The 23,002-nt window shown below is 44.6% G+C and overlaps 1 protein-coding gene across 1 annotated transcript in view; it reads left to right on the top strand.

Moving 5' to 3' along the window:
- LOC119391816 (fatty acid synthase) overlaps positions 1 to 8,745 on the top strand; it is a 169,801-nt gene extending 161,056 nt beyond the window's left edge. Inside the window, exons 15-16 of the mRNA XM_049415410.1 lie at positions 7,193 to 7,878; positions 8,728 to 8,745. Of these exons, the coding sequence (XP_049271367.1) occupies positions 7,193 to 7,878; positions 8,728 to 8,745 (704 nt within the window). The remainder of the gene's footprint in view (positions 1 to 7,192; positions 7,879 to 8,727) is intronic.
- Positions 8,746 to 23,002: the final 14,257 nt, after the last annotated feature.

Raw genomic sequence — 23,002 nt, 5'->3', positions numbered from 1 at the left:
TATGATCCAAATGAGTGTCACGTGACTTGAAATGTATTCATGGCCGAATCTTACAGCTACCCTAATCTGTACGAAGTGCTCCTGATCGAATAATTTCGTTATATCGCAAGCGCCGGTGATGAGATCAGACTATATTTAGCTAGCTCATCACGTGGAACGATTGAAAACACGTTCTTCCTGCCATTTCTGTTCACTGTTATAACCGTGTCTGTGAAATTAGTCTTTTTTTCAAGCACCAAGTGTTTTGGTAACTTAGCAGGCTCAGATGTTGCGCTGCTAAGCTTGAGGTCACGCGTTCGATTCCCGGGCATGGCGTGTGCATCTCGATGGGGGCTGAAAGCAATAGCATTCATGTACTTAGATTTATGTTTTTCATTCGTTTTTAGTGCATGAATAAAATTGAAAAATATGAAATTAGGACAGGTAGCACGTTGCAAGCAAGCGTGTTTATATAGCGTCCTATCTGTTCTCGGCCTTTCCACTTCCCTCGGTTTTCAGTTTTCTTGAATGGCTGGAAGTGCATGAAAAGTGGAATTTCGAAGAAGCCCAGCTTTATGCTTTTAGATTCAAGTGCACGTTGCGGAAATTTGGGCGGTCTAAACTAATCCGGAGCCCCCCGCTACGGCGTGCCTCGCAATATCCCGGAGATTCTTATTACTATTACAGATGCTTTTTCGTAGGCTGGTATGTGTCAATTGTCGTACAAATTAGAACAATGCAAGGCTTGAGTTCATAACGCCGCCGAAGACCTAGCGTGTTAGCGCACTTAAATGGGTCAGTTGGTTCTGCATGTCGACGATGTGTTAGCGTGTCAACTTTGCCAATAGGATGTATTGGTTTACGAAGCATAATTACTAATTTTCAGAGTATAATTCTTTGTTATAAAAAAACGCCAGGCCTGCCCGGAAAGCGCAGCACAGTCACAGCGAAAGCTGGAAGAGCGGCATTTCTAGAGCCCGTTCTAAACTCTCGTGGGGCTAATTCAATTACACTCTAAGGTAGCCACTACGACATAAATAATAATTTTTGTGACGTTGGGAAGCACGCACTACGCCATTAGTCGTCATTCTGCAGAGAAGCGTGGTACCAGCTACACATCTGTAAGGCATTAAGTACATTTTGTTGACGGGAAGGCTGATGACGAAGAAGGATTATGCCTGAGCCCTTTTTAATGGGTTGTTAGCTTTCAACGACGCACTAGTTACGTAATTCGCAGTGCGTGACGCCCGGTCATGATTTCACTCTCCCACCACGCTATATAACATACGTTAACGTGAGAAAGAGGGAGAGAGATGGAAATAACTTTATTGAGACCCTGGGGAAATGGATCGTGGGGGCCTTATAAGGTTCCTTGGCAACCCATGGAAGTGCACTTGCGAGTAACCCACTAAGCAATAAGGCATCATAATTTTTGGTAAGTAGAGGAACAGTCACGATGTCATTTTTCGTCATTCTGCAGAGAACCGTGGTAACCAATAAACACCTGTAAGGCATTATTTGCACTTTATTTATGTTGTGCCTGGTGACGATGAAGAATTATGGCACAGCGCTTCGTAATGGGTTGGAAGCATTTATTAGCCCACTTGTTGCGCAATACGCATTGTGGGACGCCTGGTTACAGAATTCGCGTTGTGTGACGCCTGGTGTTCTTTCACTCCTCTAACACGCTATATTACATATGTTAATGGGGCTCCATCCCGAGTTGAAGCCTCTATAGGGTCTTTTTGCAAGGCAGCTTCAAGCACCGGTATGGCTTTATGACATCGCCATTCTTTGCACTGACAATGATCGCAGTACACATGCGGTAGAAAAGGTTAAGCAATACTGTTCTGCAGTCGGAAGTACGGTGAATTGGGGAAAGTGCATAGGTTTCTGGCATGGTGGATGGTCCGGGAACGCTGAACTTTTTCCGAATATTCCTTTGGTTAACAAACCCGTGAAATATCTCGGGGCGCCCTTACATCACTACAAGGACAGTGATCCATGCTGATAGGAGCAGGCTGCTGAGTTGCGTGATAGGACGAACAAATGGAATAGATGAAAATGGTCAATATTTTCTAGAGCAACTGTCTGTAACATAATTTTGGCAGTAAGATTTGGTATGTGCTTCAGGTTCTTCACTGTTCGAGAACTTTAACATCCAAAAATTTCACCGTATTCTTGCAGCGTTCGTGTGGGGGTCAACATGGGAAAGGACAAGTTCGGACTAATTTGTTCTTGCGAGCTAGAAATGAGGGGCTGGGATTGACATACCTCTTTTTGCATCAGATTGCAAATCGCTTTCTGTTCTTACGCAATGTACAGGACACTTTTCTGCGCACTATGGGCCAGCGTCGCCTGTCCAAACGGCTGCCGAACATTGTTGTATCTGCGAAAAATTTGCATGGAAGCTTACATGGATTTCTAAAAGAAGTAGTTTTAGCTAGTAATTTTTTGTCCGCTCGTTATTAGCTCGACTATCTTTCCACTGTGGCACGGAAGAAATTATACAAAGGCCTTTGTGACGTTGTACTACATGTGCCGCTGTATAGAACCATGTACCCTGGGGCTCGATGGAGAAATGTACTAAAAAGGGTCAAAAGAATTATTGTACCCTGCAGGAATGAAAACATTCTGCTTTCAACTACATTCAGGTACACTTCCAGTCAAACCTTGGCAGGAGAAAAATGGCATGTTTGTGCCATGAGGAACCGATTGCTTAATATGCAAAAAAGTAGAAACGATAGACCATGTGTTCCTCGACTGCTGGGACGCCGTGTTTTTATGGGTCTTACTGCAGCGTAACATCAAAAGATATGTCCCCTTAGACCCCGCTGGAATTCGGTATCTATCTGTTGAAAGTGCTGACGGGACACCGTTTGATGCAATAATGTTGATTACACTCCACAGCGTATGGCAGTGCATGATGGCCATAGGGCACGCTGATGTGGACGCCCGTCCGGCGCGTCAATACTTCAAAGAAAGCGTAACCCGTCATGTTGAAGAACAAAAACTTCTTGAAGATGTTCCCGATTGCTTAGATCGTGTAGAGCTTTTTCTTTACAAATGAAGGAGGTTTAGAGTATCCTCATTAGTCCCAGTATTGCCCTTCCCTTTTTTTCCTGTCGATCCCTCTCCCTTTTTGCGCAACCAGTATTTGTATTGTAAATAGCTTTTCCTCTTGTGTTACATGTCAAAAGCAGGCAATAAAGAAAAAAAACTGGCATGGCCTTCGGGTTGAATAGTGGGCTTCCACGCAGAGGGCCCAGGTTCGAACCCTGTTCCATCCCGAATATTTTTCAAAAGAGTGCTAAGCCGGGCTAGTTTGTAAGCGTTCATAGTGAATTTACAGCGCGAAAAACGAGAGACAAAAGAAGAAATACTACACAGGTCAAGCGGTGACTGCCAACTACAACATATATTGCGCATAACCCGTGCCTAAATAACATCGCTGCGTACCACGTGAACCCCTCATGTTCACGTGGTACGCAGCGATGTTATTTAGGCACGGGTTATGCGCAATAAATGTTATAGTTGGCAGTCAGCGCTTGTCCTGTTGAGTATTTCTTCTTTTGTCTCTCGTTTTTGGCGCTGTAAATTCACTATGAACCGAACATTTTTGTCGTATTTCGTTTCTTTTTCTTATTTCGCGCGATAGCGGTTACGAAGAAATGTGGCGGCGGCGGACAACTACGGCTCAAGAAACGGCCGTTTTTGTGATCTCATAACAGCTTTCGCTGTAAAAGAACAGGTTATATGCTTCTGCTAAGCGGCTATCACATCTATTGTCATGGTCTAAATACAAATATTGGATAAACTCTTACTTCCTTGCTATAACTGAAGCGAAAAGGAAATATTAGGGGCGAAGCTCCTCAGGGTGTGGGCCTGTCCCTCCTTTGTAGTATGTAGTATGTAGCCACGCATAGTGGGATGTATCCACTCCATGTGATAAAGATGACGATGACCACTGATGACCATGAAGAATAAGCGCGTTCCAGTATAGTGGAATGTACCCACTACACGTGATAACGATGACGCTGATGACCATGAAGTATAAGCGTGTTGCACTCCACACATTATCTTTCTGCCATGGATGAAAACTATCGTGAAGGCGCTCTCGCCCTCGAAAGGCAAAATGGCAACGCCGACAATAAATGTTCCCCTGGACATATATATATGAGGACCCCCGCGTTTGTGTGTCAGGTCTTTGTATGATGATCGAGTGGGCAACATTTACGGGGGTTGGCGGTTTACCAGATTACCTCCGGATCTTCGCCCACTCATCATCATTCACTTCGTGGATACGGCGTGATTTTTTTGTTCCGCTGACTTGTCTTCACTTTTACAAATTCGCCATAAAATGTTCTGGCCAGCAAAATCTCCTGACCGTGGCAGTAATATTGTTACGTTGGGTAACGCTGATAATGTTTCTGTCTCTGCATCACAGTGTGCTTCAACTTTGAATTTGTCTTTTTTGCATTGTTTTTACTAATGAGGAATATTCTCACGTCCCGTGTGTCTCCGACCTTGAGTCATGTCACCAGTAAATATTAGGCGTATCAAAACTTAGACGCGATTTAAAGGTGTCTAGGTCGTGTGGCATTTACCACATTAAATCTCAACTACTAAAAACATCAGCTAAGTCCAGTCAAATTTTATACACCATTTTCTAGCAGTCCTTACCTAGTCGCCTGCTTCCCGCTGACAGGGAAATAGCTAAGGTAATTCAGGTATATAAAGATGACAACATACATTCGCCAGGTAACTACCGCCCCATTTTGCTAATATGCATCCGTTCCAAGCTTCTCGAATACATCATTGCCTTCCATATATACAGCCATCTTGAGTCAAATCACTTCTTTCAAAATGAACATAACTTCGTAAAGTAATGTTTTGTTATGCTGAGCGATTGGAATTTACGTAAGATTTACTTTACGGCATGAACGATAATATTATTGACAGCATCTTTCTTCACTATGCGAAAGCCTTTGACCAAGTTGCTCACTGTCGCCTGATAGCTAAACTAACTGCACTTAGGATTGACTCATTAAGATTAGCTTCATAATTTTTATGTAAGCGACAGCAGTTTACATTTGTGAACAACTTAAGCTTCACACGGCATTCGTAATGTCAGAGATGCCCCAGGGTAGTGTACTAATCCCTCTTCTTTTCCTTAATGATACTATTGATTTGACCACTAACATTTCTTCTGTATACAACATTTCGTTGATTATTGCGTAATATATAGAACAATTAAATGCGAAAGAGACCACGTAACTTTACAAAAAGACCTTCACCTAATAAATAGGTGGTGCGACCATCGGCACATCTAAATGCTACTCCTATGAAATCGGTACTTTCCTTAATCAATCTTCTCAGCTAAACTTGCCCGTGCATCTACTTGGCGTTTATCATTGTAATAATGTTGCCTGATGTACTCACGGCGAGAAGATATGCGCTAAAACTAACAGAATTCTGAGACTTTTACGTCGGCATCATTCTGCTCCTACCATTCGGCAACAAGAAACGTTTGTTCGTCCACAACTGAAATATGCCTCATCAGTCTGGTCTCCTCATCAAAAATTCGTAATAGGTCAACTGGAATCCATCCAAACTCGTGATTTATATCTTCTAATTAGAATTGTCATTCCAGCATTACTCAAATTAAACGCAATATTTTCCTTACTAACTTCGATTCCCGTCGCTGTGTTGGGCTTCTGTGCGTTTTTCATATATGCTACTATAACTCGTGGTCCAGTCGTCTCTCGCTTGAAACTTCTTCACGCACATCTAGACGACTTCATAATCATCTCAGTTTCAGGCTCATTTTTGGCCGCGCACAATCACTCAATAACTCTACATTGCCGCGCGCCATCGCACTATGGAATAACCTTCCAGGTGATGAATAATGAAACGGGGACGCGAATAAAACGGCTCACAAGAAAAGATTGACACAGGACGACGTTTTCTTGTGTGCCGTTTTATTCGCGCCACCGTTTCATTATGAACCAACACCAACTCGCCCAACTTTTTATTATACTTCCAGGTAATATTGTTTCGTCAAAAAATCCTACCAAATTTCGTGAACGATTGCAACGTCATATTTCTCTTGACTTTTTAGCGATGTTTTTTTTTGTTTACTACTACATGCTTATAGTGTTTCTTTTTTCCTTCCAATAAAAAAATTTCTTTGTATCTTTTTCCTTTTATGCCTTATTTCTTGTCGTTTTTTCTATGAACCCTCTGCCAACTCGACGCTCCTCTGGGGCCTGTAGGTTAATGCAGTAAAAGCTCGCTAATTCGAAAGTGACTATAAGCGTGTTCAAATTAACCGGAGCTCCAATTAGTGAACGGGCGCTAGAATGAACGGACATTGCGCTACACTGTGCGGGCAGAACCCAAAGAAGCCATCTCTGGACTCGTTATCGCGAACAAGCTACTACACGTTTGTAGCAGTTGATTTCGTAAAATAAGGTCATGGAGCTTTAACAACTCACAGACAGTCCGTGATACGGCAGAAACAAGCACCGACATGGATTAATGTGAGCAGTGAGCCTTAATGTCGAACTCTATGACGCTATTTATGGTCCAAAGCACGTTTAATGACATGACAGAGTTAACGCAATCAAAATCAAAAGTAATCAGTAATATGAATTGGCTTGCGTTTCTTCATTCGCGAATCCATGGGCATCGTTTGTAGCTTATCCAGGAGCTCCAGCGCAGCATCCGAAATCTCGTCGGTTAAAAATTCTGTGGTTTCGTTGTTTCCCATCATCTAGCAAATTTTGTTTGGTTTGGTTTTGCAACCTATTGTGATCACTCTGGGCCGACTTCTGCGAGGAGCGAAGAAAATCAGGGGCGCCCAGTTTGAATTTACCGTTGTGGATACCGACGCGTTCGAATTATCGGGAGTTTGCCCCCATAGAAATACACAGGGCTATGCCGGGACCAGGGCGTTCGTTCGAATTAAATGTAAGTTCGAATTAACCGAGTGCGAGTTAACGAGCTTTTACTGTCTGTATAAATGAATACTAAGGTAACGAGAAACCAGGTACGTCTGTGTGTATTGTGCCTGATGCATAAGAAAATGTCACGCACATGTTTGTATGTTGATCTCTCTAGCTTATCAGGAGTGGGGGGGGGGGTCTGCGATAAAATTTTGCCCCCCCCCCCTAATGTGGAGCCCTGCGCACGCCTATGCTTATATGTGCAGGTGTGGACGTTGTCTACAACCACGACCAGAACACGTGCCGTGCCGGGGGTGCCGTGATTCGAGGTCTCCATGTAAGCGTCGCCCAGAGGCCTGCCTTGCAACAGACTCCTCTGATTGAAGCGTATCGTTTCATTCCCTACGAGGACAACGAGCAAGCGATGCGCGACAGAGAAGCGTCCTTGAAGGATTATGTTGACTTCTGCGAGGCCATCGCCTCGCGCGTCGTGAACTGTCGCAGTTACGAGACGCAGCAACATTTTCCCAACAAAGGCGACGCGTGTGAGCTGAATGAGCGGGCTCAAAAACCGCGCTTGCCCACTTTTCTGGAAAACAGTGGTCTTCTCATTGTTTTGGCTGCCATTGAGGAATCTGCCAAGTTTTCTTCATTTGCCGCCAGCGTGCGTGCCGCATTGGAAGATCACAAGAGTTTCCTAAACAATGACTGTCTCAGCACAGCTCTATTCCAAGAGAATCCATTAAGACACCTTCTTGACATAGTACTAGAGAACACAAGCTATCCAAAAGTCCGAATTTTAGAGGTGGCGTCCAGTGAAAATTGTTTGCTCCTGCCACCATGGGTAATTTCCTTGCTTTCCCAGTCCAGTACACACCTGAAGACCGAATACACCGTGGCACATCCTTTTCCAACATGTCTTTCGGGACACAAGATTCCCACGGGTGTCACAGTAATGACGGGCGACCTGTGTACTGTATCTAAGAGCGGAGTTCTGGATTATGACTTAGTTATCATAGTCAGTGGAATGACTGGTGCGTCGAAGAACCCAGCTCTTTTGGCTGAAGAACTGTATTCACATTGCCGAGAACGATGCTTCGTGCTCCTGTCGCATCGAACGGCACTTACTGCAGCAGAGGAGTTCTTGTCGTCAGCCGGTAATTCCAACTTCCAAGTATTTTCCGACAGGGAGGTTGTATCCGCTTTCAAAGCCCATGGCTTCGTGACTGTAAGTCTCAAGTCTAATTTCTTGTCGAGCTTAATGCTTTTGCGAAAGAGATCGGCGAACTTCGATGCTACAAAACACAAGTTGCACAAAGTGGAGAGCCTCGGATTTGAGTGGGTGCCGCCCCTCAAGGAGAAAGTTCTGGACGCTAAGCGTGCCGAAGAAAACATCTGGCTACTCTCTGCCGACACTGGGCCCAGTGGCGTAATTGGCCTTGCAAACTGCCTCCGACAGGAGAGTTGTGGACGCCATATACGGTATGCAATTGTCCTCGCTCACAATATTATTTTGTTCCGTTTCAGTTGCACTTTTGTTCGCTAACAGCCATTTCATATTGACTGAAAACAAAGTAGGCACTAAAGGCCATACTGTCGTGCAGATATTGTAGCGACGCATAATGCTAAAAAATCAATCGATCGATCGATCAATCAATCAATCAATCAATCAATCAATCAATCAATCAATCAATCAATCAATCAATCAATCAATCAATCTCTTTATTTACAACATCAGGGAGCGGAGGGCCTGGGAAGAAAAGTTATTGTGAGCTTGACTAAGCTTCCCACCCAATTACAGTTGAGCAGCATGCAGTGAATGGCGCACGTGAGCATAAGCACGAAGAGGGCATACATTATCCTAGCAGATGATCATCAAAAGGACATGAAAAGCACACAATTGAGAGAAGAAAAAAAAGCAAACAAATAAGTAAAAAAGCACTACATCAATAACAAAGCTCATATCTGACATTCTAGATATCAGCTCACGAAGAAAGCATGAAGCGCAGACCTGCAACACGAAATATCAAATCCATTTTGCGGTAAAATATTTAATACAGAAGGTAAAGTTATTCTCAACATCTGGGCCCGTAATTTGTGCGTGGTGTTCTTGTTTCGGATATTGTCATAGGCCGTAAGGGATACGCAGAAAAGTATTCGGCTAACTATGCTATATCTGTAAGCTAGCACTGGTAAATTCATATCTCGAAAACAAGGTAGATTAACTAGAAAAGTACAGCCGGCGATCTAACGTAATAATTTATGGAATAACTGAAACAAACGGTGAAAATTCAGAAACCTTAGAAATGAGCGTAAACAAGGACATTTTCCAGAGCGTTCTTGAACTAGAGAATATACCTATGGAGCGAATTCATAGATTAGGAAAACCGGCATCGAACAAAAACCGCCCGGTTATCGTAAGGCTTCTGAGCTCGAGGGACAATCCGTTATTCTAAGAAGGGGATATAAATTGAAGAACACTAATATTTCGATCGGTGAAGACTTTTCTCGCAACGTTCGGGACATCAGACGAGAACTGTGGGCAAGTGCGAAGACAAACCGGGAAAACACGAGAAAGTTCCCTTATCCTTCGACAATATGTACATTGACGGCGTTGCTTATGTCTGAGATGAAGAAAGAAATGATAAAGTACCTATTGAAAAAAACGAGGCCGGAAGAGGGAATCGCCCTATGTCAAGAAGTCAAACGCATGTGTAAACATAGGTAGGCAAGCTAGCAAATTTCAAGGCCGCGAACGTAGTTTTCCGTGCACAGATAACGTCAATAGTTCTGCGCACGGAGGTTCACCACAAGGAAAACAGTTGCGTATAGTTAATATAAACGCCGGCAGCGTTATCAACAAGGTAGATTCAGTGGAAATTCAGTTGCTCCTACACGACCCTCATGCTACTATCGTTACAGAGACATGGTTACATAATCAAGTTACAGATGACCTAGTCTTCCCACCATGTTATAAGATTTGTCGTAGAGATAGAGCGCACAGGGGCGGAGGTATTGTTTATCTAAGGAACCAATAGAAGCAACAGTTATTGATGAAAACCCTGACATCGAGTGCCTATGCATTCAGTTGTTATGCTGGGGGCATTCGTTTGTATTATTCGCATGTTACGGACCACCAGACGCGGCACTCGATTATATGATCAAACTAAAAGAATACATATCTCCTTTTCAGCATAAGAAAATTTGCCTTGTAGGCGATTTCAATCTGCCTAGCATTAATTTGCAACGACTTCAGGCGGGCTCCAAGAATGACGGAAATACAAATGTTATCTTCGACATTATGCTCGAACACGATTTAATTCAAACGGTTACTGAACCCGCCCGTGTACAAGGTTCTTAGAGTACTGTTCTTTACCTGCTATTTGTGAATCGTGACTTTTCGGGATACGTCGTTACAGTTGATGAACGTCTCTCGGATCACAAGCTTGTTACTGTCGCCTTGCTTATATTTAAACCCCTCATCGCTAAACGCACTAAGACACATTGCTTCAAAAATTATGCTAGAGCTGATGATGCAAGGATATTGGAATTTATGAAAACGTGTCTTGCTGACTTCACTGATACTGAGAACGATGTATTCTCGCTCTGGGCAATGTTCCTAAAAATGTGTCGTCACTGTGTAAATACTTTTGTGCCTAACAAAACAAAAAAGTGAGCAAACAAACGCCGTGGATCACTCGTAATGTACTGAAACTAAAGCGCCAACTTAAAAGAAACAAAAACAAGCGCACCCGCCACAACTTATCATTGAAATAAAAAGCAAATTGTCATCAGCTGTCTGCAGTTCAAAAGATTACTACTTTAAGACGGTGCTACCTGGCTTTATGAAAAACGCACCGGAAACATTTTTGGGGCACTTAAGCGAAATAAGAGACCTGTCAATGAAATAATGGTCGACGGAGCTACTGTAAAATACTTGAATGAAATCACTCAACATTTCAACAACTACTTACACGGGGTTTTTTCCCAGTCAGATGTAGGTAACTTGTTTCATTCGACTGTTTTTGAGGCGCACGAAGTGGACTTCACTTCATACAGTGGTATTGTGTCAATGCTTTTGAATTAAAAAACAATGAAATCATGTAGCCCAGATGATATCCCAAATATGTTTCTGAAACGATATGCGGAAGTTACTGGTAGATTTCTTTTTATACTGTTCCGAGCTTCCTTGTTATCGACTGAAGTGCCCAGTGACTGGAGGACGGCTCGAGTTGTGCCAGTTTTTAAAACGGGCAATCGTTTATTGTTAGAAAATTATCGACCAATATCATTAACCTCCTCTTGCTGGAAACTAATTGAACATATTATCGCCAACTACATCACAAAATTTTTAGAAAGAAATTCAATATTAACAGATGGCCAGCATGGCTTCAGAAAAGGCTATTCCACTACGACACAACTGTTAACTATAATTCATTCGTTTGCGAAAATTTTAGATAATAATGGTCAAGTTGACGCTCTTTTTTTAGATTCCAGTAAGGCATTCGACAGAGTGGTTCATTATAAACTTATTCAGAAACTTAGAGATTACAATCCTCCGAACATTATAGTTTCTTGGATAGTGGCCTATCTTTCGGATCGTGTACAGTTTGTCGCTATTGAAGGTAACAACTCGAGCGGTCTCCCAGTGACATCCGGTGTACCACAGGGCAGCGTCCTGGGTCTATTGTTGTTTTTACTTTATATAAATGACATTGTCACCGTTGTTACACCAGGTACACAGATAACATTGTTTGCGGACGATTGTGTTTTATTCCGGGAAATATATACAATGCATGACCAGACAGATCTTGAAATAAGTTTACAGAACATACAGTCATGGTGTGAAAGGTCAGGCATGGCTTTAAACAAGGACAAAACAGTAAGTCTTCGCATAACACGCAAGAAAAGCCCATTAAAATATACCTACACACTGGCCGCTTCACCCCTAAGGGAAGTTGAAAATTACAAATATCTAGGTGTAACATTCACCAACAATTTATCATGGAACACACATATTAGCAATATCTCTTTCTCCGCTTTCCGTAAATTATGTTTTCTAAAACACAAACTTAGATATTCGCCTGCCAGCATTAAATTACTTAGTTACATGACACTCATTAGACCCTGTTAGAGTATGCTTGTATTACATGGGATCCATACACTAAACACAACATTAAAATAATGGAGAGAATCCAGAGAAAAGCTCTTTCGCTTTATTTACTTTATGTTTAAGCGCACTGATTCCCGCACACAGCTCATGATAGAAAATGACATTCCGCTCCTCGAAACACGCTGCCAGATGCTTCGCCTCAACGTTTTACAATCATTAATTAGTCATGAATTATCCATAGAACCCGAGTTATATTTGTCCCCGTTGTCCATGAGGCGTACACGTCATGATCACACACATGCATTAACCCCTCATGTCGCTAGGACAGATACTTACAAATATTCCTTCTTCTCTAGAACAGTGTCAAAGTGGAACTCCACGAATAAACCTTCCTAAATCAGCTTGTTACCCATGTCTTATGTTGTGTTTGAAAATGTGTAGATTCTCTGTATCACCGTGTTCATGTTTTGGCATTATGTTGCCTTTCTTGTACACATATTAGGGCCCTTTCTTCGTTATGTTTGAGGTTTTATATATTGTTTGAACTAACTGTATTGATATTTTTGTAATGTACTTCCTGTTTGGATGTAAATTGAGTGCCCTTCCTGCAAGGACCGAATTGTGGTCTGCAGTATTTTATAAACAAAATAAAAATAAAATATATCTAAGAACTCGGCCTAAGTTATAAGTATTAAAAACCGTTGGAATACCGGCAGTTTGGAAGAGCTGTACAGAAGGATGATCTCTGGCTAACTTGTAAATTATGCGTAAAGCTTTCTTTTGAAGGACGTAGAGCTCTTGTAAGGCTTTGTGCGTGCCAGTGCCCCACATAAATTGGCAGTAATTCACTTTTGACGTAAACAAAGATTTTAAAAGCAACAATTTTAACGCGATAAAGGTAAAAAGCGCGTTTCGCCGAAATTCCAACGTCGACGTCGCGGGTTGTGAGCAAAAAATCAGCGTTGTCCATGACAGAAAAATTGAGAAATAGGCGAATAGAATAAATAATAAAATTTTTGGTTCAACTGAGAATTGAACCCTGACCTTCTGTGTGGCAAGCAGGTGTTCGACCACACAACCACGCCATTGCTTGAAAGAGCTTCGAAAAAACACTATATGATTGTCTTGTAGTGGGAGGAGTCTCCTTAACGCATGCAATATTGCATGGCAGAAGTGTAAATCGCGCCAGGCGTCAAAACATGGTAATTACGAAACGCGTGGGCGTCACCCATTACAAAGCGCTCAGACATATTTAATGATAAACAGCAGCAAAAGCATCATCAAAGTCAGCGTCAAAGCTGCGTAGGTTTGCGTGTTGCCTTACGGATGCGTAGTGGGCCCTTCGCTGATTCACAAAAGAGTTGTGGCGTAGTGGGCACTGCGCAACTTATTTGCAGGCATTCTTGGATAGTTTAAAACCGCCTATGTTACGCGCACAGACGTTCGTTTTCGTGCGACACGGTTGAGGCATACACCGAGAACCGAAGCCAAGCTAGCAGTTGAGAAGGCGTTGCGCACGGGGCCCGATTACGCTGTAGCGTTCTAATCTGAAGGCGAAGCTAAGGCGTCCTCCAAATTTTCATGCTAGTTAAACAAACTTAATTATTGCGGTATAAGAGACCAAATAAACGCGAGGCAAATAAACATTCGTGATTGACATGCACATCCACAGCAACCTTTCTTTAAACCAACAGCAAGAGTTTTAACTGCTAACACAATTAAATTTTTGGAGCTACAAGTCAAGGTTTCACTGCATAATGTAGTTTTACCCTTCGGGCGAGAAATTATCGCTTTCCATTTCGCCGCATTAATTGCTTATCTATTTAGTTTCAACCAACACTCTAGCGTTGTAAGCAATATTTTAGCTTTTCTTATCAATTCGTGAGGACCTATGCGGTCGGCCGAACGCCGACCGCATAGGTAAACACAAAGCGACGATCTACGATGCCTCGATTCAGCCGCAATAACTGCCTTTCTGCCTCGACGAAGCTCATGAAACCACGCATTTTAAATCCTCCGTAACAATAATTTATCTGCTGCATCAGCAGCACGTTGGACCACGTTGCTGGCCCGGACTGCCTGACTGGCACGTCCGCGGCCTCCTGCTCCTCCTCGTCGCTTGGCACAGGAGGCTTGTAAAAGTAAGCAGTTATATTTCTTGGCAAGTTGAAATGATCTGCATCATCAGATGTGAAGTCATCGCTGGTATAGGAGCCACAGCATAATTGCATACGACGTGCACGCTTCGAAAGACGGCGGCCGGCCGGCCGGCTGTCGAATGAGGGTGTCATAACGTGACGGCTTCCTACTCGGGTGGGCCGAGTGGCTTGGCGCACGCTAACAAAAACGTAGAAAATAAGGCCATCCGCTGAAAGGTTCAATAACTGACGATTTCTTTTCGATGTAATCGCCCACTGGGCATTGATTGTCAGGATTTCCGCAAAATTTTCAAATTTTGCTTCAATATCCCTTTAAAGGGGCCCTGCGACGATTTTGCGACTATCTTATTTAGCGCGGCAATGCTTGTAGTAACGAATGCCGAGACGAACCCCGAAAAAATTACGAAAATTGGTGCACGAAAACTGGTGTTATTAGTCTTCAAAATTGAAAACTCGAGCAGACGACGACCACAATCGTTCGCTTTTGCAGTTCACTCTCCCACTGACGTTAAAGGCCGTTTCCAATCACCGCGCGCCTCTTGCAGACACATACTGGAATTCTCACCTCATGGTTGCCTACACAAATGCCTTGCCACCGCTCTTTTTGACGGCGTTGCAACCATGGCTACAATGAACCACGTGCGCCTCATAGCAGACGGTTGCATGGTTTGTCGTTTAGTGCACACTACAGGACAGAGCATGTGATGTTGTCTGGAAGGTATAACAAGCCTTGAGCGTGAACTCTTGCGACGTAGTAATGTCCTGCATGTAGTGTCGTATCCGTCACACCATTGTAATTTGAAAGCGCGTCGCTGAGCCTCGCGCAACGCAAGGATGGCTCCGAGGGCCAGGACGAAACGCTAACGCCCAATGACGCGGAAGGCATCGGTTGGTAAGCGTTTATAATTTTTAGGGGCGAAGCTCCTTAGGGTGTGGGTCGTTCCCTCCTCTGTAGTAGTAGTTGTAGTAGTTGTATGTATGTAGTCAGCTCTAGTTTAATGAATTGCTCACTAGATAAGCAATTCACGAGATATCATAATTTACAAGACATCGTAGTGTTCCTTGATTTAAGACACTAAAAGACATACTTTGCGGGCGATATACTCTAGTGAGCTTTCAACTTTTCGTCTTAATGTACATGATAAAGAAAATATTTCTACGAAAAACGCAAAGCATACCTTGAGCAAGATGTTGGTTTTGGGAAGCTTCATGTGCAGTAAACGCCATGCATTGTTCGCGAAGCCGGAGCACTTGCACGATCACGTTCCGTTGGCTTTGGTTGGGCGTGCTACACTCTAAGAAAAAAAAAGAGTCAAAAGAGGGTCACGGCCGCGTGACTCTCTTCGGGTGTCCATTTGACCCCTTTTGGAAGGTACAGGCAGAGAAAGAGTTCGCAATTCGACTGGAGTCACGGGACTCTCCTGAAGCGCGTTTCGATTGGCGGCGCCGCCGTATACGCCATACATATCGCGCGCTTGCCCTTTGGCGCCGTTGTGGCGCGTTGGCTCGACGACGGAGGCGAAGCAACGCGCCACAACGGCGCCGGGGTGGCGTGCCGCTTCTGTTTTCCTCTCTGTCTCCTCGTCTATCGGAATGCGTTGCGTGTTGGTTGCGCGGATTGTGTGTCTGTTCATGCGCTTCTTCGGTGGTGTTGGTGTTGACGCCGGCTCCGTGCACGAAATGACGCGGTGACGCTTGGAGGACGGAATATTCCTGGAGCTGCGGACAGGAACAACGGGCGCCAGTTAACGGTGAGTGTACTGCTTTCGTAGGTACTAATTATACAGCTTTATCTGGGCATCTGCAGCAGCTCTGCCAGCCATTTCCAACAGCAGCCTGTGTCCGCAGGGATGTTGCGGATGCCCAACTAAACCTGTCAGTTAACGAGTTGCCACCGCTATGCGCGTTGCTGTGCAAGCTCCCTTATAGTGAGCGATGCAAACAGTTATAAAGGGTCATTTTTTGCTGATCGCACGTTGTGTCTGCGCTACTGAATGTGCAAGATGTCGTTTTGAGATGCACTTTAGTCTACTTCATAACATTTCCATCGACCTTGAGTGTGTAGCGTGCTTCGTCGCGTGGGAACGTGAAAAAAATGCCTGTGTACAGAACGCTCATACGCGCTATATATAATGGTTTTTGTTGGCTTAAAGACGGTAGTTTGAGGTGCAGATATTCGCAATGCCCATAGACTGTCGCGCCACCGAGCGGAATTCAGGAGCGTCCTCTCGAGGAGGGTTAGTAGACGACAAAATGGCGGCACTATGCAGTCGCTCCCTTGTTCGCCTGTGCTAGCCTCAGTGTTAACGCGTTGGCAAGAAAGGAACACTACGACTTTGCATGTTCCCTGCATCAGTGAACAAACCGGGCCCTCCGTGACACGAGAAATCTGATTCGTTCTTGCGAGACGCGAAGTTTTCGTGAAAATACGTCGCAACTCGCGCTTTCAATGCTAGCCCACAGTGTACACATACTATCAGCTTCGCGAGGCTTTCTGTAGCCACGCAGGTAAGTTAAATTTTATCGTCTGACATATTCAGTTGAAGCTCACCCTGGTTTACTTGCATATATAATTGGTCAGTGTTTCTTGTAGTGCATGAGTCCCATAACACTGTACGCGGGAGGGAGGTCGCGCGGGCTCGCGATGTGCTCATATATAACTGAGCGATCTCAAGTTGGCGACACATTAAATTAGGGTCTCTATCCTTTGTCAGCAAAGCGCTGTTACGAATCGTGCGAGCGACGTTTCAATCATTCGAGGACGCGTCTGCTCGACGCCTTTCGTGGAGCGAACGCTTTCCATCCACGCCGTCCTTCGCCAGTGTGTTGGGTTTCATAGCCACCGCTGCGCCGCTTGTTTTTGCACATTTGTTGATAGGTGGCAGCACACTGCAAGCGATTTGCTTGTTGACCGGTCTGAGAGCAAAACCCAAAACGTTCTCCGCGCCCAGACGTCTCTCTAATTGTAAACGTGGTGACGCGGAGTGGTCGAAGTTGAAAGAAACCATCTTGATGACGAGGATTTTTCACTGGACGTAGAAGACTGTGAAAGCACCGAGAGTGATAGCGACGATGAACCACCAGCTGCTAACTCACGACGAGCGAGTTGCACTTCACGTCCCGTCGTGCGGTAATGTTCTTTCACGTTCGTAAGTCACTTTGATTGTATTTAATGTATAATATCCTTGAGCGAGATCAAAATAAAAGCATAGTTCCTCTTGTGCATTGCATGTATCACAATTATTGTGGATATTATAGAGCGCCGCATGCCGCCAACACGCTTGAGCTCTACCAGCGAAGCGAAATGGTTAGAGCGATAGAACGTGCAGTCACGGCCACAATCCACGTCTCTCGGCGAACTTCTTCGATGTTGCGAAAAGCATACGTGTGCATTCTTTTCGATATTAATGTTTCGATCGTGCTGATCGAACCTGCAACATGCGAGTGAAGTACACACGGCTAGAGTCTCAGCATGGCTTTGACACAAGCGCTACTGAATGGCATGTTAAATGCTTGTGTTCCGTTGAAGACGTAACTCCGCGTTTCCGACTGCGTAAGTAATGACGAAGGGGTATTATCACAGAACACTTTTATGTTTGCAAGCCATCATCACGCGCAGCAGCGATGGCGCTACTCGCTGGCGGCCTACTACTGCGGCAAATCCGTCAGGCAGGCTCGGTACGCACTACCTCGGAGTGCCGTTCAGCTCATACGTCAATTCTAGTTCATACAGGTTTATGTAGCACGCACAGGATTTCGCAAAGCATCGTTATGCACGGTAACGGAGCTGAAATATAACCTTTCACTTCGCAGCAAATAATTAGGTGGCGAGTACTTAGCACTTTCCATGGCTTGGGAAAGTATTTTAGTCTCATATCCATTTCAACGCAGCTCATGACTTCATCCGGTGAAAGTGTCACGGGCCGTACGTCCGCACGTCCTATCTGTTCCTATGCTAACAAACGGGTTGACCCTCCTCCTGGCGCCATCTTGAAAAGCACGGCGCGCCACCTATAGTTCGTGGGCATTGCGAATAGTACGGTGCTTCCAGAGCGTACGCGGTAGTCGTTCAATGTGGACACGCTTCACCGGTAAAGTGAAAAAGCTCTAGACTTACGACGGCGCGCGTTGGTGCGGCCGCGGCCGTGCGCTGTTCCCTCGTTTCTGTTTTCTGTTTTCGTGATTTGGATACACTGCGATGACCTTGGGCGTTATTACAGAATCGAGTGAGTGTGCGTGATTGTGGGAGCTATGTGCGGTAATTCTAGCATATGAATATGACATGTCTGATCTCGACGTCAAAAAACTTGGTTCCTGACCATGCCTGTTTGCATTTGTTGTTTTGTTGTTAGCCTTTATTATGTCTGTGTGAACCACTTATTGTGTAGGTTTTGCAAACCTTTACTGCAATTTCATTTTCTCATCATAATATCACGTTCTTATTTTCAGATACCGTTTTTCATGGTGCTCACGCTGAACAGGAGCGACAACCTAGCAAGCCACAAGTCTGATGTCTCCAGCCGTCACCACTTCTTGATTTATTCTTAATCATAAGAATAAATATGGAAACATGATGCCAATTTCTGCTGTTTATTTAGCACCATATGACACTGTGCACACCACAGTCACACATTTTAGTTGGCTATACTCATACAAGCATCTAAATGAGGAACACGTTAACTTTTTAATTGGAAATCACTGACAATCTTTTCGCGATTTCTATATAACTATATATAGAAAATATGTGTTGTTTTGACGAGTTTTATTAAAATAATGCTAAAATTGAACTATTCTTTTTTTGCAGTCGCTGGGCAGAACGGCAAGTATTATTGCACTTGCTTAAAATGAATACTCCACTATTTTCAACAGTAGTCGCGCAAAAGTAGAGCAAGGGTCAAAGGAGTAGCCTAAAATACTTGTGGAGTCGCTTGACGCTTCGGTGTGGCTCACTTGACCCCCGTAGGAGTGTTACCGGCAAGAGTCGTCTGACTCCCTATGAGTGGTAACTTGATCCTTCGGATGAGAGTCTTTCCACTCTTCCTAGAGGGTCAGGGAACTCTCCTAGAGCGAGCCGACCCTGTCCCACCAAGAGAGTCACCGTGACTATTTAGAGAGAGTCCTATATGTGGCAAGTCAGAACTCTCCGAAAAGAGTCATGCATACACTTTTTTTTCTTAGAGTGTACCGACCTCGAGTCGTGGAACGCGAAGAGGAACGCTACGCGCGTCCTGTCTTCCCTCTAGCCTTGCGTTAATTCTCACAGGGCTCTTGGCGCGCTTTCTCTTTCGCTCGTTTCGCTCGGGAGCGGACACTTTCCCTGCATTTCACCGATCACGAAGCGGTGATAATGAAGGGACCACGTAAACCAACAGTACAATAAAAGTTTGATGGTTAATATATACACGGTGTTTCACACTCTTTATATGATGTACTGGGCTAATTTCACGGAAGTGTTTCACGGTTTACCGATGATTCCCTCCGGAGCTTCGCCCAACTCATCATCATTCACCCCGTGGATATGCTGTAATTTTTTTTGATAGGAAAGTGTTTTATGCCGGGATCCACTAAGACTTTCATGACGTATTTCCGTCACGGAAATACGTCAGCAAAATCGACGTTATGAGATGGCCAAGAAAAAAGACTATTATAAAAAGTTCCGTTGACAGAGTCGAACCCATGACCTCTCCGACCGCGCGGATGGCTGGGGGCCGTTTAGCCCACTTAGTTATCTCCAAAAACATGACGGAGGCTACATGAACGCGCCTTTTATCTCGCACACTTTCCTTTCACAGTGCTTTTGGATACATGGATGGATGCTATGGGCGTCCCCTTTATAACGGGGCCGTAACATGTGTGCCACCAGGCTCGAAAAAAAGAAAAAATCACAGCATATCCACGGAGTGAATGATGATGAGTGGGTGAAGCTGCGGAGGTTCATCGGTAAACCGTGAATCTTCCGTGAATTCTGCCCAGCACATCATCACCGACGTGAGATCGGGCGCGTTTACACTAAAGGTTCCATGAGTTATGACGACTTGCAGCTCACTTTAATTTTACATGTACGCTGTGAATTTCCATTGTTTAGATAACCATTGCTTTAGAAAACATCTGGCGTCTTTCGTTAAGCAGCTGGCGTCTTTTCGTTTTGCTTTAGAAACATCTGGCGTCTTTCGTTGGTTTATTTCATCAATCAACGGCGGTTTGAACAAAATTTTTATTGTTTAATCACGCACAGGAGAAATCTCACCAGGCACTACCTTGGAGGTAAACAATGGCTGCTAATGGGAATGAGAGACAGAAGAAGTCGGCTTTTAGCTAACACTAACACTTCTACTTCTACTAACGTTTCCTACTGGAACATGCCAATGGCTGCTAATGGGGAATGACAGACAGAAGAATTCGGCTTTTAGTTAACGCGCACGCTGCGAATTTTTTATTGTTCAACAACGCACAGGAAAAATCTCCCACCGGCACCACCTTGGAGGTCAAGATCTGGTACTAGCGTTACGACTGGTTACGCACTACTACGACTACGAGGGACGAACGGGTGCCGCCTTAAGGAGCTTCGCCCCTAAAAGACGCGCCTTTGCTACGACCGTCCTATTCGGCGCGTTTCGTCAACGTTTTAACACACTGCGAGGTGATGGCTTTAGCCCACTCCTCACTCACAGCATCGTTCCATATCGAAAAATAGCTTCCCGATGCTCGCCTAGCCGGCGCACCGCGTTGCCCGCTCGCCCTGTGAAAATTAATGGCCAATCTAGAAGGCAGCCACGACGCGCTTAGCGTTTCTACCCGCTTTTCACGACGCTTTGACGGAGTGCATATCAAGCATATCATGTATCGGTGTTCATTATGTGCTTGTTGATGCCATCTTTGCGCGGGATTCACCATATACGGTGTCCACGTATATGTTAAGAACTTCAGCTACCGCAAGGGTTAAATCATGATCATGGGCGTTGGTAGTCGGTACAGAGTTGTGCCACTAGGCGTCAGCATGAGTGCGTTCACATCAAGTGGTGCTATATCTATAAGTTGGTTCTAGTTCACTATAGCTATATCTGACAAATAACAGTAGACATTGTACAAGCTCTCGTATGCCACCGAATTGGTGGCGAAATGGTTGGGCATCAGCTTCCAATACGGGAGGTGCCGGGTTCGATCCCCGGTGCCGGCCGTCCACCCAGCGGTTGCAAATGGGTACAGCCGGGCTTCGTAGTGGTCTTATAGTGCCACTGTTGTGCGGAGCTTAAGACGCCTGGAGGATCCCCAACCCGCTACACGGGCTCAAGGGAAGCTCTCGTATGCCAGTGCACTATAAGCAATCAACTAGTTCTGTGACGGCACTTTTCACTTTCGTGTTATACCGATTCCTATGACCGAGGGATCAGCCCTCTTTTTCTTTTTTCCTTAACAGCATTATGCCGAACTGAGCGTTGCGTGTTTCGCTGATGCCCGTGTGGCCGATGTCACCCGATGCCGCAAGACGCAAAACGCAGAAGAGTATCGTTTGATTACCATTCCCACCAGTTCCACAGCCAACCTAGCATCGTGTCGGTTGTTTGGAAAACACATCAGTTGGAAAGAGAAATTATTTGTTTCCCAGAAAGCATAAAAAGAGGATTTTATTCTTTTTAGGGCTCAGTAATATGGCCTAGCTACCACCATATGAATATTGCATGGTACTTGTCGCGTGAAGTCAATCAAAGCGCAGGGCATTTGTCGCCACTGCCACATGACGAAATGTCACTTGCCGAAACAAATATAGCCGATGTCTGTCGCTGTAGTTCGGAATCAAGGTAGTTTAGCCGGTGAAATAAAATGATAACGGCTTCGTTTCGGCGATGCCATTGGGCAACGATGTTGGCGCATTCCAGAGTACCGGAACAAGCGTTGAGAACGACATGCTTAATTTGCGTCTCAGTGCCCCTCTAAGGCTATCTTAAAGAGGGCTGAAACTAGACGGTTTTCTTCAAAGTTTTAGGCTAGCTGAAGACATGTTTATTATACAGTTGAAAATCCATCTGATAAAGTTATTGGCACGCTCGAATTATTTCGCTAAATCGGGAAGTTCGTCGGATCAACTTTTCGGATTTTCGAAATCTCAAATTGCAAAGTTGCCACCGTTAAAAGCTAACTTGCAGGGGTGCTTTGCAGCATGGCCCGAGTTTGATGAAACTCGGAATTTCTCCGAGGTCTGGCGACACCCCCATTTCAACGAAATAATAGTACGAAAAAGTCCAATCCAGCCCTCAGTGCGCACAACATTCCATTGGCTACGATGGAGCTAGGCGTCACGTCAAGGGCGGTCGACAAAGTTCGGTGACGTCTTCAAACCAACGGCACCTTTTTTTTTTTCATTTGTCTGTCGCTCCACTGAGTGCTGAAGTGCACCCATGCAAGAAAAATGCCAGACATTTTTAATAAATATATTTTTAGAGGTACGGGCTGTGTAAATTCACTTTCAAGCGTTTAATGCCTGCACTCAGTATTCTTCAGGATTATTAGGACCGTATCCTCCGAAATTAGCTCCGATCGAGCCCCTTTCAACAGTGCGCGGCCGAAGCTAATCGCCGAGGCCACATTTATCATCATGGTCATCATGATCGGCCTCTACCTTCTAGCGCGTTCCTCGACCGGTGCGTGCTCTCTTCGTCCTCTTCTTCGTCTTCTGCTCGTTCCCCAAACACGTGCGCCCGGCTGATTAGCTAATTAGCTATGTCTTAGACCTAGCTAATTAAAGCACGACATGCTATGACCAAGCTAATTAAGCCCTCATGCTAAGAGCGAGCTTATTAAGCCAC

This window comes from Rhipicephalus sanguineus, chromosome 4 (assembly GCF_013339695.2).
Source record: "Rhipicephalus sanguineus isolate Rsan-2018 chromosome 4, BIME_Rsan_1.4, whole genome shotgun sequence".
NCBI classification, from domain to species: Eukaryota; Metazoa; Arthropoda; class Arachnida; order Ixodida; family Ixodidae; genus Rhipicephalus; species Rhipicephalus sanguineus.
Note: the sequence above shows the minus strand (reverse complement) of the source record. Positions and strands in the feature narration are given on the sequence as shown.